Consider the following 13,795-nt stretch of genomic DNA (forward strand, 5'->3'; position numbering starts at 1 on the left):
ACAGGAGTAAAACTAATTAGGTCTGGGAAAATACAAAGAAAAATACAGGATATCTCAATCTAAAGTATACCCAACACACTTAAACTTACAAATGACATAAATAACTTGAAACAATAAACATAAGCCAAGGAGCAAACAGACTGGATAATGAGTACCTGAACTGAATCATAGTTAGCTTCAAGTGACTCTCCACCCACCAATGAGGAACATGTAGTGATAACAGGATAATTAGTCCTTAAACAAAGAGTGTTTTATACAGGACTCATTAGGTGTTTCTGGCCACCTGGCAAATTTAAGTCCAATATTCACTCTACTTTTAGTTCTGTTTTGGTCTCTACCAACTCCTGAGGGAAATATCTGGCTCTTTAGCTGCTAAATGCTCCACTATGTTCACCTGCTAGTCTCTAACTTTGTCTGTCTGCTGTTTGGTGCTGGACAGGTAGTGAGCTTTTTTAGTGAAAACGGCTTCCTGCTGTGACTGAAAATGACACTGATAAGAGCGGTAACAGTGAACCAAAACAGTAAAGTTGCGGGCCATAAAGGCAAAACAATAAGCTGAAAGATGCTGAAACACTCCTTAGAGCTGAGCAAAACTGCATTCATGTGATAATTCTTCATGGGTTTGTCACTAAGTGCGCCCCCTGTCATATACATTCAAGTAAAATATATATTTCTATAAAGATCATATGAAAATATTGATTGTAGCAGCAAGTAAAATATTCTTTAGAAATAAATCAATGAAAACAATACGTTATACCTACTATGCACATCTCTTTCTGTCAATTTATGAACAGAATTGTAACTGTACAAGCAACACCCAAATAAAAACTAAAGAGAAATAAAACCTGTAATAACCTCAGTGTAGACAATGATAAATACCAATTTCTGTTTATGTAGAAATCTTGAAAATACAGTTCAGGTCAGCTGCATTTACAGTATTCTCTGCAACATTGTGTCAAGGAAAAACAGCAGTGGTTCTATTGTTAAGGAGTAAAGCTACAGTCACACGATGGATGGATGGAGGTTGAAGTAGAATCCAAAGAAATTATAAGCAGAACTCCCACTCTGCTCCATAAATGTTTCTCAACATAAAAACACAATGAAGAGACATGAAAAATGCCCAGTGTTGGATTGAAAATAGCCTTTTCTATCTTAGGGAACAGTAAATGTAAATGACACATGGATCATTAGGAAAGGTTTGTTTGTTATGTGTGCCCCCTTGTAGCAAAGTACATTTGTGTGTGTGTATGTGCATTTGATTGTGAGTGTGACTGACACCGTGGCATGCACACAGAGACCGCTGATTCAGTGAGGTGTCCACTTGTTGACGGAGAGTGTTTAAATGCTGTCATGTGAACTTAGCGAGCGCATGTTGCTACATCAATATGAAAGGTGTGACACCTCAACATCCCAGCATGCTCGGTGGCTGATGTCAGCAAACATTATAGGAAGGTAAAATGGAGACATCAATGGGCAAGATTGACAAATTTAGGACATTTACTTGGGTGTGAAGAAAATTTTCTGCAGATTTGTATTTACTGGGCAGCATGAAAGTTTAAAGGGAACCAAACATCCGTCCTCCTTACCTCTGTAGTTGATGATCTCAGTGCCCAGGACGGCGGTCATCTCCAGCACAGTGATGAAGGCCTTGTCCATGGAGGTGAGGGGGAAGGGGGACATGCGGTGTCTCCGGGCCACCTTGGTGATGTCCACAGCACTGTGACCTGGGAAGACATGTGACATTACATACACTGTCATGAAATGGTTGTCACAAAATCAAACCATATCATGCTATGCTCTGTCCGAAATAACTCACATTCACTCGTCCACTAATTTCTACATAATAAACACTTACTACAGTGTAGAGCCTGACCCATATTACATTTTTAAGGCCAATATTTGAGATTTTTAAAAATCTGATAACAATATATAGGCTGATATTCCTTTTTTTAAACACATAATACATATATAACATTTTTGATATGGAACATGTGAAATTAATTTTTTAACTGTTGTGACCGAGATTGCTTCCAATTTACTAAAAATTAAAATATCTTTGCCTTTTCTGTACTGCAATTTTTTGCAACTTATCGGTTGACATATACGGCAAAATCGAAATATATCTGCAAAACGTTAATCTTTATAAATTGAGACGTTGGACGCTTAAGAATCGTCATAATTTTTCATCATCACTGGCAGGCAGTGATGATAAAAAATTATGACGATTCTGTGGTGTCCTATAGGAATTGCAGTGTGGAATTTTAAGCTAAAACTAGTGCACATGCTATGAACACTCATTTCATTGTTCTATTGTAGTAGTTTTTTTAGGACACTAAATAAATGTACACATATAATTTTGACACTGACATAAAATGGTGTAAATATAGTGCACTAGGTAGAGAAAAGGGAGTGATTTCAGACATAGCTTTAGACCCAAGCTTTAAAATTTAAGCCTCTAGCCAAACCTCAATGAGAAAAATTTGAGTCCACTCACCCTTTTTAGCATTTTAATTCTTTATTTAGACAGTTTGAAAGTTGCAAGAAAGATAGAGGGGAGGGAGAGAAGAGAGAGCTCTGCTGGGACTCAATCCCGAGACAGTGGAGGCATCTATGTGGCTCCAAAGGCAGGGAACTGAACCACTCAACTATCTCTGGAGACAAAAACAGTAGTTTAAGAATTTTCTTTTGGCCCAAGAGCCACAGAAAAACCTAAAAAATAAATAATAAAAAAAAACTACTGAGAAATTCAATTTGATCGGAGTGCACTGGGTTTGCAGCTGTAGCAGTAAAGGTCAAATTCCAGAACTCAGGACATGATATGCGCACATGCAAAACATACAATTATATAAGTAAACACATGTAATCTAATGTGTTTCCACATCGCTGTTAACAAGATAACTGGATTAACATGCTTTATTTTTTCAGTGCATGTATGTATATATATGTGACAACACAATTTAAACACCACGAGGAGGGATTGGCAAGAAATAGTTCTGTTTGTTTGCAAAAGCTGTGGAACCCAGCTGGATGATAGAGATGTTCAATAGCAGCCATGTTGGTCTAATAATACCTCTCTAATAATTCCAAAGGTAAAAGGAACAAAGCAAGGTGTAACTAATATGTAATCTGCTCTCTCTCTCCTTCTCTCTTTATCTCTCTCTGCCTTGCTCTCCCCCTCTGCCTCTCTGCCTCACAGCAAAGAATAGGCGCTGTGCTTTGATTTCCCTTGACCCAATTTCTCTCCTTTAAACATACACTTACGCTTCCACAGCATATTCTGATGCTTAACATGAGGCTTAACAACCTCTGGCAAAACATCACACACACACACACACACACACACACACACACAGACGTGCAAATGTAACACAGCAGCCACACACAGCAAAACACACAAACCGTGCTCGCATTGTCACATCACATGCGCATTTAAAATCTTATTTATGCGCGTTTGAGAGCACACTTGGAGACATACAGATATGACACACTGAAAAGAGAGAGTGCTCTTGAATTGGAAACTTAGTACTCACTTGATCTTAGGATATTTTCTTTGCTGCTGCATCGTGACTGCACCTGAAGATGGAGAGAGCGATTGGGGAGAGAAAGATGAAGGGCAAGAAGAAAGAGAGAGCAGAGGTAGTGGTAATTTGAGATAAACCGGGCTGCTTATTTGACATGCTTGAGATGAGAAGCTGTTTATACAACAGTCAGAAGCATTGGCAAGAGCCGTGTCACACTACACTGTGCACTTTGTCCTGCTGTTGGGAGATGGCTGCATCTCCTGCATTACCATTATCATCACTTACTGAACACTACATCATTGTATCACAGGTGATAGTCACACTGATAAATGCACTGACATGTCACATCACTATTAGATTAAAGCACTAAAAGGAATATATGGACAAAGGCAACAACATACAGAGTGACAATATTGTATCACAAGGTCATAACAGATGTATTAACTGTGCTACGGTGTAACATCAAATGTAGTGGAAATGTAGTGTCGAGTATAGATAGATAGTGGCTGTTCAGATTTGGTGCAGGATGGCCAGATTTCTCTGGAAATCGCTGATGCTGCGTGGTAGCTGCACTAGCGCTTAACTACTTGTAATCTATGGCAAGGTGGGGAGGAGAGCGGAGTGGGTTAAAACTGGGCTGAGCTTCCCAAAACCATCTGCACACTACAGCTAACTGTTGTTAATGGTGAGTGAATGGAGAACAAACAAAAGTAAAAGTGGTGCAGATATTGTTTATAACTAATATATCTTTGCCAAATTAAATGAAGAAGTACAACAAAAGGAAACCATGGTGGAGACAGTTAGTAGCCTCTTTCTCATGTTAGTGCTTCCCAAAATAAAGACTCCATTTCCCATAAACCCTGTTTCTTCCTGTCAAAACGAGGACATTGGTACTCGCCATATCTGGAGTTGTTAAGTGACTGACATCAATCATATTGTGACTTTGGAACGCCACCTCCAATTAAACCTAACAAAAAGAAAGCAAATTGTTTTTTCAAATATAATTTTTCCGCCCCAACATAACCATCTCAACTCAAGGTCCACCTACTAGCTTTTTCCTGAGCTTTAAACCTTTATCATACAGTTTTCATCAGAGGATGAAGTCATGGAGAGGGATCTACTGACATGCAAACTCAGTAGCTGTTAATGATTTCATCCATATCACTTTATTCCACAAAGCTAAGCAAAAAGCTAGTAAGTGGACTTTGAGTGGGAATTGTTTTGTCAAGCTACTATTTCCAAGGTCTTCAAGTTTTTTGTGTTCGGAGGCATTCCTGGAGCTATTTCACCACATTTTTTTCCCTTCTTCCTTTGTGCAATGCATTGTGGGACAATATAGTTCATCAAAATTACACTCTATAATTAAGCAGATTTAGGAATACTGATCTTTTTGACTATACTTAAGTACAGTTTATACTTAAAACCTGCTTAAAATTAGTACACTTTGATTGTACTGTAAGAACAGCACCCTCATCCTGTTGTACAACAGATCTGATCAGATTTGATAGCAACAGGTTTCCCGATGGAATCGAATCAATTTGCACAAAATTTAAAGTGCAATGCAGATGATTAGTGGCAAATTAAAAGCGAGAACAAAAAAAGGGGCTATTCATTAGGTGGCAACTGCCAAGTAGAAGTGGTACATGGACACACTAGTGGTCCCTTTTCATCTCACCACTGCTGTTAGAAGCTGCCAACCTACTGGTGATCATGCTGTTTGTTAATGGTATTTATAGAGAACTAACATAACACTGATGCACTGATGTTACAGATGCTACACAGCACTTTTTAAAACCCCTCATAAAGAAGATACTGTATGAGCATGCTTTTAGGAAGCTCAGCCTCGGGGAATGACTAAATAAGAGAAGGAGAATCACAAGTAGCAATTTATTGGGCTACAAGATTGGCACAGAATAATAAAAGTATTCCTTTATACAACTACACCAATATAGCTCTGGGTGCAGTGAAAGTATATACAGTGAACCAAAAATCAAGTCTGATGCCAAAAATTTTACAGTCTGTTGAAAGGGCAGACTTCAGGGCAGTTATTTAAACTTAAGTGTGTTTGCTTTAAAAAGTGTCTTTTGGAAAATTATTAGTTGGGCTTGATTGAGATTTGGGGAAATTTTTAGCCCTCCATTTGACTTCCTGCTTGCTTGCTGGCCTGACTGTCTATCTACCTTTATTCAGATGTGTTGACTGACATAACTAATTGCCTGGTTGTCTGTCATTCATGTTCTGTCTGCCCTATCATGTCTTTCACTCTCTATGGGGTCTGATAGTCCTCCTTTGCGTTGTTGCAACTGCTGCATCTCAATAACCTCTGTGACCTGGCATTATCACATAAGTTGGGTGTGGGCAGCGTGTGGTGTATGGAGAACCAAAACACCCATGGCGAAGGTTAAGGTCTCTCTACCCAGCCACCCACCCACCCCTTTTTCCCTCCTCCCCTCCCTCACTGCCATCATAACTAGGCTAATACTGTGACACCACTGGGCACCAAACAGCCAAGGTGAGAGGGTGGGAGATGAGAGGTGGGGCAAGGTGGGTGGGATGGTGGAGGAGGATGGATGGAGAGACAGAGAGAAAGAAAAAAGACAGGTAGGTAGACAGAGAGAGAGACAGAGGGTGGAAGAATGAGGATCAGCATGACGTGGTCCCACAGCCCGGAAAGAAAAGAAACAAACAAAAACAGGAAGCACGGACTAGACAGACTTCACTAAACTACAGAGCCGAGACATAGCAGAAAGGAGGGAAAACAGGAAGAAAAGAACAAAAACGAGAAAGACCACTAGAGCGGCCTGATGGCATCTACTTAACAGACATCCAGCACACCAGACATAGCTACTGAAAGCAGAGCATGTTAACCGGAAAGACAGAAACAGAGATAGACAGACAGATGAAGGAAGAGAAACAGAGACAGACAGAGAAAGTGAACAACAAGAGACAGAAAAAGTGTGCGTGGGAGACGGAGAAAGGAGGAATCCTAACAGACCGGACAGAGAATTAGTGAGACAGAGTGACGAGAGTGAACGACAGACAGATTGAGAACAAGAAAGAGACCAGTGGCAACAGACAGATAGAGAGACAATCAGAGACAGAGAGTGAGCGAGAGACAGAGAGATAGCTAGGCAAGCGAGAAGGGAGAGGGAGGACACAGAGCGGGGCGTTTGTTTTGCGCGCTCCTCGGAGGAGGGTGAGGGAAAGGCAAGGGGGGAGGGGAGGGGGGATGGGGAGGGGCGGGATAGTTACTCGAGAGCTGAAGGTCCTCCTGCGATCATCTTTAAGCCCCTCCAACCTACATTGGAGCTAGTGGAGATAAAGCATCGAATCACAGGCATCAGTGCATCTGTCCCGGCAACCACAACACTACAGACAGACAGACACACAAGACAGACAGGCGGACAGACAGCCGGACGAAAGGACAAACAGACAGACAGGCATCCACTACGACAAGCAACCCTAGCAGGAGAAGGGAGAGGAGCAGCAAGGAGAGAACTGAGACAGATAGAAAGATAGAGAAAAAGAAAGTGTAGTGGGCTTTCAGGTGGCATAATGCACCCTGTGGCAGCCATACTGGGGTCCCTATAAGCTCTGCGGCAACACTGAAGATGAACAGCTGATGAAATTTTGAATTAAACTTAATTTTCTCAAAAATAATTTGTTTGCAGAGATTCATTTTTGTGCTGTTTTTGACTTAATAGTTAGGCCAACGATAAGTGTCATTTTGGATTGAGATAATGTTATCTGGTTAGCTAACTATCTGGTCATCTGGTCTCTCTTAAACAACAAGGCTTGTGATATTCTATATTTTTCTTATAGTCAACAAATCCCATGAAACACCAACAATGAACTGATGCTTCTAGTCTGTAGCCAAAGCCTGATATAGATTATTCCTCTGTGCCTTAGAGCTCCATTGTTGTCGAAAAACTATTAAAAACACATCGGTGAGCCACACTGTTGCACTGGATGACATGTTCCTTCATTACCATGAACACACAGAACTGTAGTTTATTCTAAGTCAATCCTACATACAACATCCTCCTGCTGTAGCCTTACAAATACAAAAAATTACAAAAAACGACATTATTTCGAGTATGTCGTTTACATGGGTGCTGATGGAACTATGCCATCTATATTTCCATTTAACATGATATTGAGCACAGCCCAATTGACCGACGATGCCTCCTCCACGTTACGTTACGACACCAGAGCTTTCCTCCACTATTAGTAATATTAGTAGTAATGGGTGCATGGGTTGTCAAGTAGGTGGACTGACCAAGTATATATTACAGTCCAGGTAAATGAAATGTTGTATAATAACAGCAAGATTGCTTGCTTTAATAAAAACTGTGAGCTGGCTAACAATACCAAAAGGTAGCTGTTTGTTGAGGTTAACTGAGCTTACTCTACTCAAGCTACAACTCCTTTGCATTTCAGTAGAGACAAGATCCAGAAGGACGAGAACTAAAGACATGACAGACTCCTCACAACATTACTAAAATTTACCTAAATGAACCAAACGTGCAGCAGGTATATGTGTATGAATATGGTATTGATTTTAAAATCAGCTATCTGTTCTTTTCGCTTACTTGTTATTTCTGACATTTTTTTGTATACAGCCTATTTTCCAGTGGACCTCCATGATGGCGCCAGCTGTGGTTGCTAGGAGATTTGTGCCACAACTGCACAGCCCTCATATAGAGAAAGGGAGAGGTATGATGAAAAAAAAGACAGAAAAAAGACAAAGGTGGGGATTAAGGGAGCTAAATACAGCTACAGCAAGACAAAGATCAAACTTGCAGACATTGAAAAGCACATATGAAAACTAACGATCGACAGCTAGGACATTTTCGTACAAGGTGTGCCTTGCTATAAAAGAACTGCAAAAGAAATCTAAAATAAAATTTTAATGACACGATTAATGCAGAACAGTTGCATCAGAATCTCACTACCTATCTTGTCTCTTTACACACACAGACAAACCACAAGAATCACAAGTTTTCTACTTCCTAATCCAGTTTTACATACGCCTTTATAGTAATGTATCGATAATCTGTCCTGCAGCTAGGGTTAATGCAGTAAATATACAGTCATCGTTCACTAAGAAACAGCTAAAAACCTTGATGCAGTATGGAGTGATGACACTAAGACTGACACGGGTGTAAATCAAAACCTTAGTATGGCAAAAATAGCTAAGTAGAAAAGATCATACCATCAGAGAGCCATGGGGGGGAGACACTTTGCATATGGAGATGAACACAGTGGAAAAGCTACGGGGAGGGGGAGTTAGGAAGTGAGTAGGGTATGTGGTGAATGAATGCAGAAACAGAATGAGGTGTTGGACGTATGTGTGTGGGGCAAAAAGCAAGACTGTCAAACACTCTCACACACATTTCTAATCTACCCTCCACTCTAACCCCTTTGTTACTGGTGAGAGACTGACCAAGTGAGAGAAGAGAATGAGGTCATATGAGGGATGCAAATGTTAACACGCACACCTCATACACACAAACACAAAGAGAACAGGTTGAACAGTTTGGAAACTCCCTTAGTAAGCAAAAATGAATGCAATAAAATCTAAATAAAGTCACTGAAAGCCATTGTTGACTTATCTGTATGAGTGTGTGTGTCTCAGGATTTGGGCTTGACAACGACACCTTCACTCGTCTTAATGGCACTTTGCAGTATGCAGGGAATGCAGACACACACACAAAACAAAAAAACAAAACAGTGGCCTCCATGCCAGAAACATTAATCACTCTACCCGCCAACCCCGTCGTCGCCACGGAAACAGTCTGACGATGGGTTGTCATGGAGATCTGCCAGGAAGATCAATGGGCTGGGGAGCGGGTGGAGGTGGTGGTGTCTACGGACACAGAATAGTGAGTGTGGCCAGGTCAACGAGACACGTGGCTCTGGGGGCTGCGAGCCGCCTGGGGGAAATCGATGGGGCCAATAACCAACCGGCTGAGGAGAAGCTCCAGGAAATGATGGGATGTAACCGCTGCGGTGCTGAGCTCAGCACAAAACAAAGGAGCTGTCAGACAAATTATGCAAAACGGGGAAGATTTATCCGTCCGCCGTGAGGAGGAGAGGGCTGTGACAGGGCAGGGAGGCTCGTTTCAACCGGCTTCAACCGCCTCGCCCCATGGGACGGGGCAAGAGCGGGAGAGGGATGGAGCAGAGGACAAAATGCTAGAGTGATAGCGACAGAGTGGTAGAGGGCAGGACAAAATGCTACTGTGGCAATCCAGAGCCAAGTCCTCCACCCTGGGGAGTGGAGGCAAGAGACTGAGGGAGGAAAAAGTGACACATCTGCGAGAAAGTGTTTGTTTCAGTAAAGGCCTCTGCTCTCCATTGACTGTGGATCACTCTTAGCTTCTCTTGGGCTCCCCAGTTGCCGCCCCATGGATCATCTGTTTACCCAGACACACGCTCGCGCTCAAATTCAGACCAGGTACAGACACACAGATACACACTCACACACTCTGAAAAAACAAAACACTACAACATCACCAGCCACTGATACACAAATCACATCAAAAGATCAGATGGGTGATGAATGAGAGAGGATGAGTGCTGGTGGAGATCTAGAGAGAGAGGCAATGGGGAGGAATGTTGCTGACCACTAAAGGTGGCGATACACAGGGCAACTTCTAGAGGGGCAGCAATGTCCAACTCAAATGCTGCTTTATTTCGTTTGACTTTTATTCACGTTTAACTTTGACTTTTCACCCACTATATTGTCATGTGCATCACCACACTAACTCGAAACACCTATCTCTGAATGACCTATGCACTATAAACCTCCCCGTGTAGAAATCTGTTACATGGGGCAGTGTAAAATGTGTGTTTATGTTTGCAAAATCAAGACTAAGACCCCATTTACACCTCGAATTAACATGCAATCTGTATCTGGATAATCATATCAGCTCACTGGCCTTTGCATTTAGACCTGGTATCAATAAGCGTTCTTTTTTATCTCAGTCGGATCTCAATATGCAAATTAGGTTGAACAAATGTGGCATGTTCCAGGTCAATGGAAGGGATGCTGCTGTATGGGCTCTACGTATTTTTCCTTTGGAAGGGCTCCTCTATAGCTTTGCACAACAGGAAGAGGTAACCTTTCAACTTGTTGGGTGCATTTTGTTCTTAAAGCCTCAACAAACATGGTGAACAAGTATTTCACTATTACATTAAATATTCTTGACTAAATAAGCAACAATCAAGTTAAGTTAAAACTCAGCTAATCTGTTTAATCAGGATTGTGTGGGTGTGGTTTGATCAACACTGCTGGCAACATAAAAAAGGCAAACAACCCCAAAGCTGACATCACATTTTGATTCAAATATTGCTAAATCTTTATGGGTGCATGGAAGTACACATCACCTTTTTCCAGCTGAGCCCTGCCCATCTCAAACCAGTGAGAAGAGCACTGAAAATACAGCACAGACAGAAATCTCTAATGTGAAATAATTAAAACCGTTCTAACATTTGCTGAAAATAACTGTGTTCATGTGTGACCCCTGCGCTCATAGTGAGAAGCTCATTGAGAAAATATGTTTTCAGGGACTTCAAGGATGTACAGACTGCATTTACACCTGGCAGAGATCCGATCGTAATGCGAGCCAGACCGCCTCCAAAAGTGGTTTGGACAATCTGTTCGCATTCCAATTGCAATGCCTAAGATATCCAGACACAGATCACATGTTAATACCATGTGTAAATGGGGTCTATGGGATCTACACTGTCAATATCACCCTGCTTTGATATTTTCACACTGTGACATCTTCACTTCTCTGGATTTTAACTTTTGTTTGTCTTATATCTCCCACTACAGCTTAAAATAAGCCACAATATACTGTGTATATTGTATTTGTTGTTCTTGGAGTATCAGCAAAGACAATAACCTAAAGTAAGACCAAGTTTGCTAACCTGTTCCAGTGCTACATGCTATAGTAAGGGGTTTCCCAGTGCAATCTTGTCTAAAGTGTTGAGTGCTCTGTGTCTCTCTTCCTCAGCTGCCTCCCTGCCTGTGTACATATGGTGGTGTGTGTCACTAGTGTAGTGAGGTGCTATGTGGGATGCCAGTGGCCTGCATGCTGGTAGATAAGAGGTTGGTAGAAGGGCGGGTTTACCTGGTCCAAGGTAGAGTACCTTGACTTGAGCGTGATGACCTCATCCAGGTGAGCCCTGAATTCTCTCCGTGAGGCCTGGGGGAAGCCACAGGATAGTCACTCACCTTCATGCCACACACGCTCTCACACAGGTGCAGGCAACAGGCATGCACACCCACTCTGATCAACACAACATATCAGTTAGTGGTGCTTTTAAAACACAGTTGCTCACGCAGTCTCTTCATTTTATACACAAACGCACCAAAAGCACACACACATGCCAGAACTAAGCCAGTACTAACCTGACACACATTCTGCAATCGGATCAAAGGATATTTGAAAATAAAAAGATGTGGCAAACAACTCACTAGAAAACACTAACCACCAACAACACAAGAAAACCAAAGATGGATGAAGAACAGAACCAGTTCAGTGGATTTGACAACAGTTCCAGTGGAATGCTGCTACTGTGGACACATCTCTCTATTAGTGTGTGTGCAAGTGGAAGTTAAGAAGTAAACCCAAGTGAGTGCTTGACCCCTGGTCATACCCAAGACCTCTGTCTGGCAACATGTGACCAGCTTAGAGGGGAGATACAGATTACAAGTGATGGCGCTACAGTAATCCAATTACACTGACCTGTTTGGTACTGAACTTTAAATAATACTGCTAAGAGAACAATAACTGGAAAAGAGGCTTTTTTGCCATATTGATTTAGATCTGGAATAAGGTAAATAAAACTCAGTTATTTCAAAACATATGTGATGGCACTGAACAGCCTGACCAATACTTGATTTTTTAGGCCAATACTAATATCAATATCTGAGAGTTTAAAAACCAGATAGTGATATATAAGCTTATATGCGTTTTTTTAACATGACCACAATAAAATGTCTGCTAAGGATCTCTTAAATTAGGTTATCAAAGGATTGTGACCAAGATACAGTATGTGCTGCAAATATACTAGTACATTTTAAACAAACAACTTCACCGGAAATTAAACAAATGTAAATAAAAACTATAAACAACAACATAGATTCTACAAAAATACATCAAAATTGAGAATTAAGGAAAATATAAAAATGAAGCCTATAAACCTTTAAAATATATAAATAATAAAAATAAAAATAATTATAATAAACTTTTTGAAATATACTTAACTGGGCAACCCAGCATCATAAATATGAATTAAATTACCTTAAACATACTGTATAGTGTATTTGACATTTCTGTATTACAATTTCTTGTTACTCATGGCTGACATACAGTACATGGCAATACCAATATATGCGTGAAAAGATAAAATCGGCTAAAAATTGTGGCCTGGCAGAAGTATTGATCAAGCTCTATAACATATTACAAGTAATGTGACTACAGTAATCCAATTACATTAATGTAACCTGTTTATGAACATAGGACATTCATTGCATTACAATTAATTAATGAAATTAAATTGAACATTACCTTCCACCACCTTTGAGATGGACATTATATTTTTAAGCCTGCTTCCAAACCCTTTTCCAGATTTCATTACTGTGCAATTACAGCTAATCAATGGATTCTAATATCACATTGGACAAGTGTCAGCACTCTTCCACGCCCTTGCGCTGAGGCCATGTCTTTATCACTTACAGATCAGAGTCATTGGGTCCTGACCAGAGTAACAAGCACAGGAGAGCTGCAAAGGCTTACGGCACATTTACCGGGCCTTTTCTCTGTTGCAAGCTGCTGTGTGTGTGAGTGTTAAAGGAACTGAGGTGTGTACACAGAGGGAGAGAAATGCCACTTTGTTTGTGCAAGCAATATCACTTTCATTCAAATACATAATTCAAGCATCTTTCAACTTCAATTCTGAGGTTGAAACGCAGTTGAGGAATATGCCAAGTGATGGAGGTTTGTTTATTTTGGAGCGTGTGTGGAGTGTGGAAACAAGGCGAGGGTTAGATACAGTACGTGTGCCAGAATGAGGGCAACAGGACATTTTACTACAAGACAAAATCAGAAAAGAAAAACACAACAAGACCACATCCATACAAAAACAGAGAGGAGGAACAGAAAGGATTGTGGGTAGTGTGTAGAAAACCACAGAGACAGCAGGAGGGCAGCAGGCGGGACAGCACACACACACACACAGGGTAAAGGATAGGAAGTTTA

The 13,795-nt window shown here is 41.0% G+C and overlaps 1 protein-coding gene across 5 annotated transcripts in view; it reads right to left on the reverse strand.

Annotated features, from left to right (window-relative positions):
- The window catches only part of gphnb (gephyrin b), a 96,149-nt gene that overhangs the window by 14,906 nt on the left and 67,448 nt on the right, over positions 1-13,795 (reverse strand). For 4 of the 5 annotated variants that reach the window (XM_044169574.1, XM_044169573.1, XM_044169572.1 and 1 more), the window contains exons 10-13: positions 11,663-11,737; positions 6,774-6,830; positions 3,531-3,573; positions 1,587-1,724 (exon numbers count right to left, since the gene is read on the reverse strand). In XM_044169574.1, the coding sequence (XP_044025509.1) occupies positions 1,587-1,724; positions 3,531-3,573; positions 6,774-6,830; positions 11,663-11,737 (313 nt within the window). The remainder of the gene's footprint in view (positions 1-1,586; positions 1,725-3,530; positions 3,574-6,773; positions 6,831-11,662; positions 11,738-13,795) is intronic. The other variant, XM_044169575.1, reaches the window with a different exon arrangement.

This window comes from Siniperca chuatsi, linkage group LG16 (genome assembly GCF_020085105.1).
Source record: "Siniperca chuatsi isolate FFG_IHB_CAS linkage group LG16, ASM2008510v1, whole genome shotgun sequence".
Lineage (NCBI taxonomy): Eukaryota > Metazoa > Chordata > Actinopteri > Centrarchiformes > Sinipercidae > Siniperca > Siniperca chuatsi.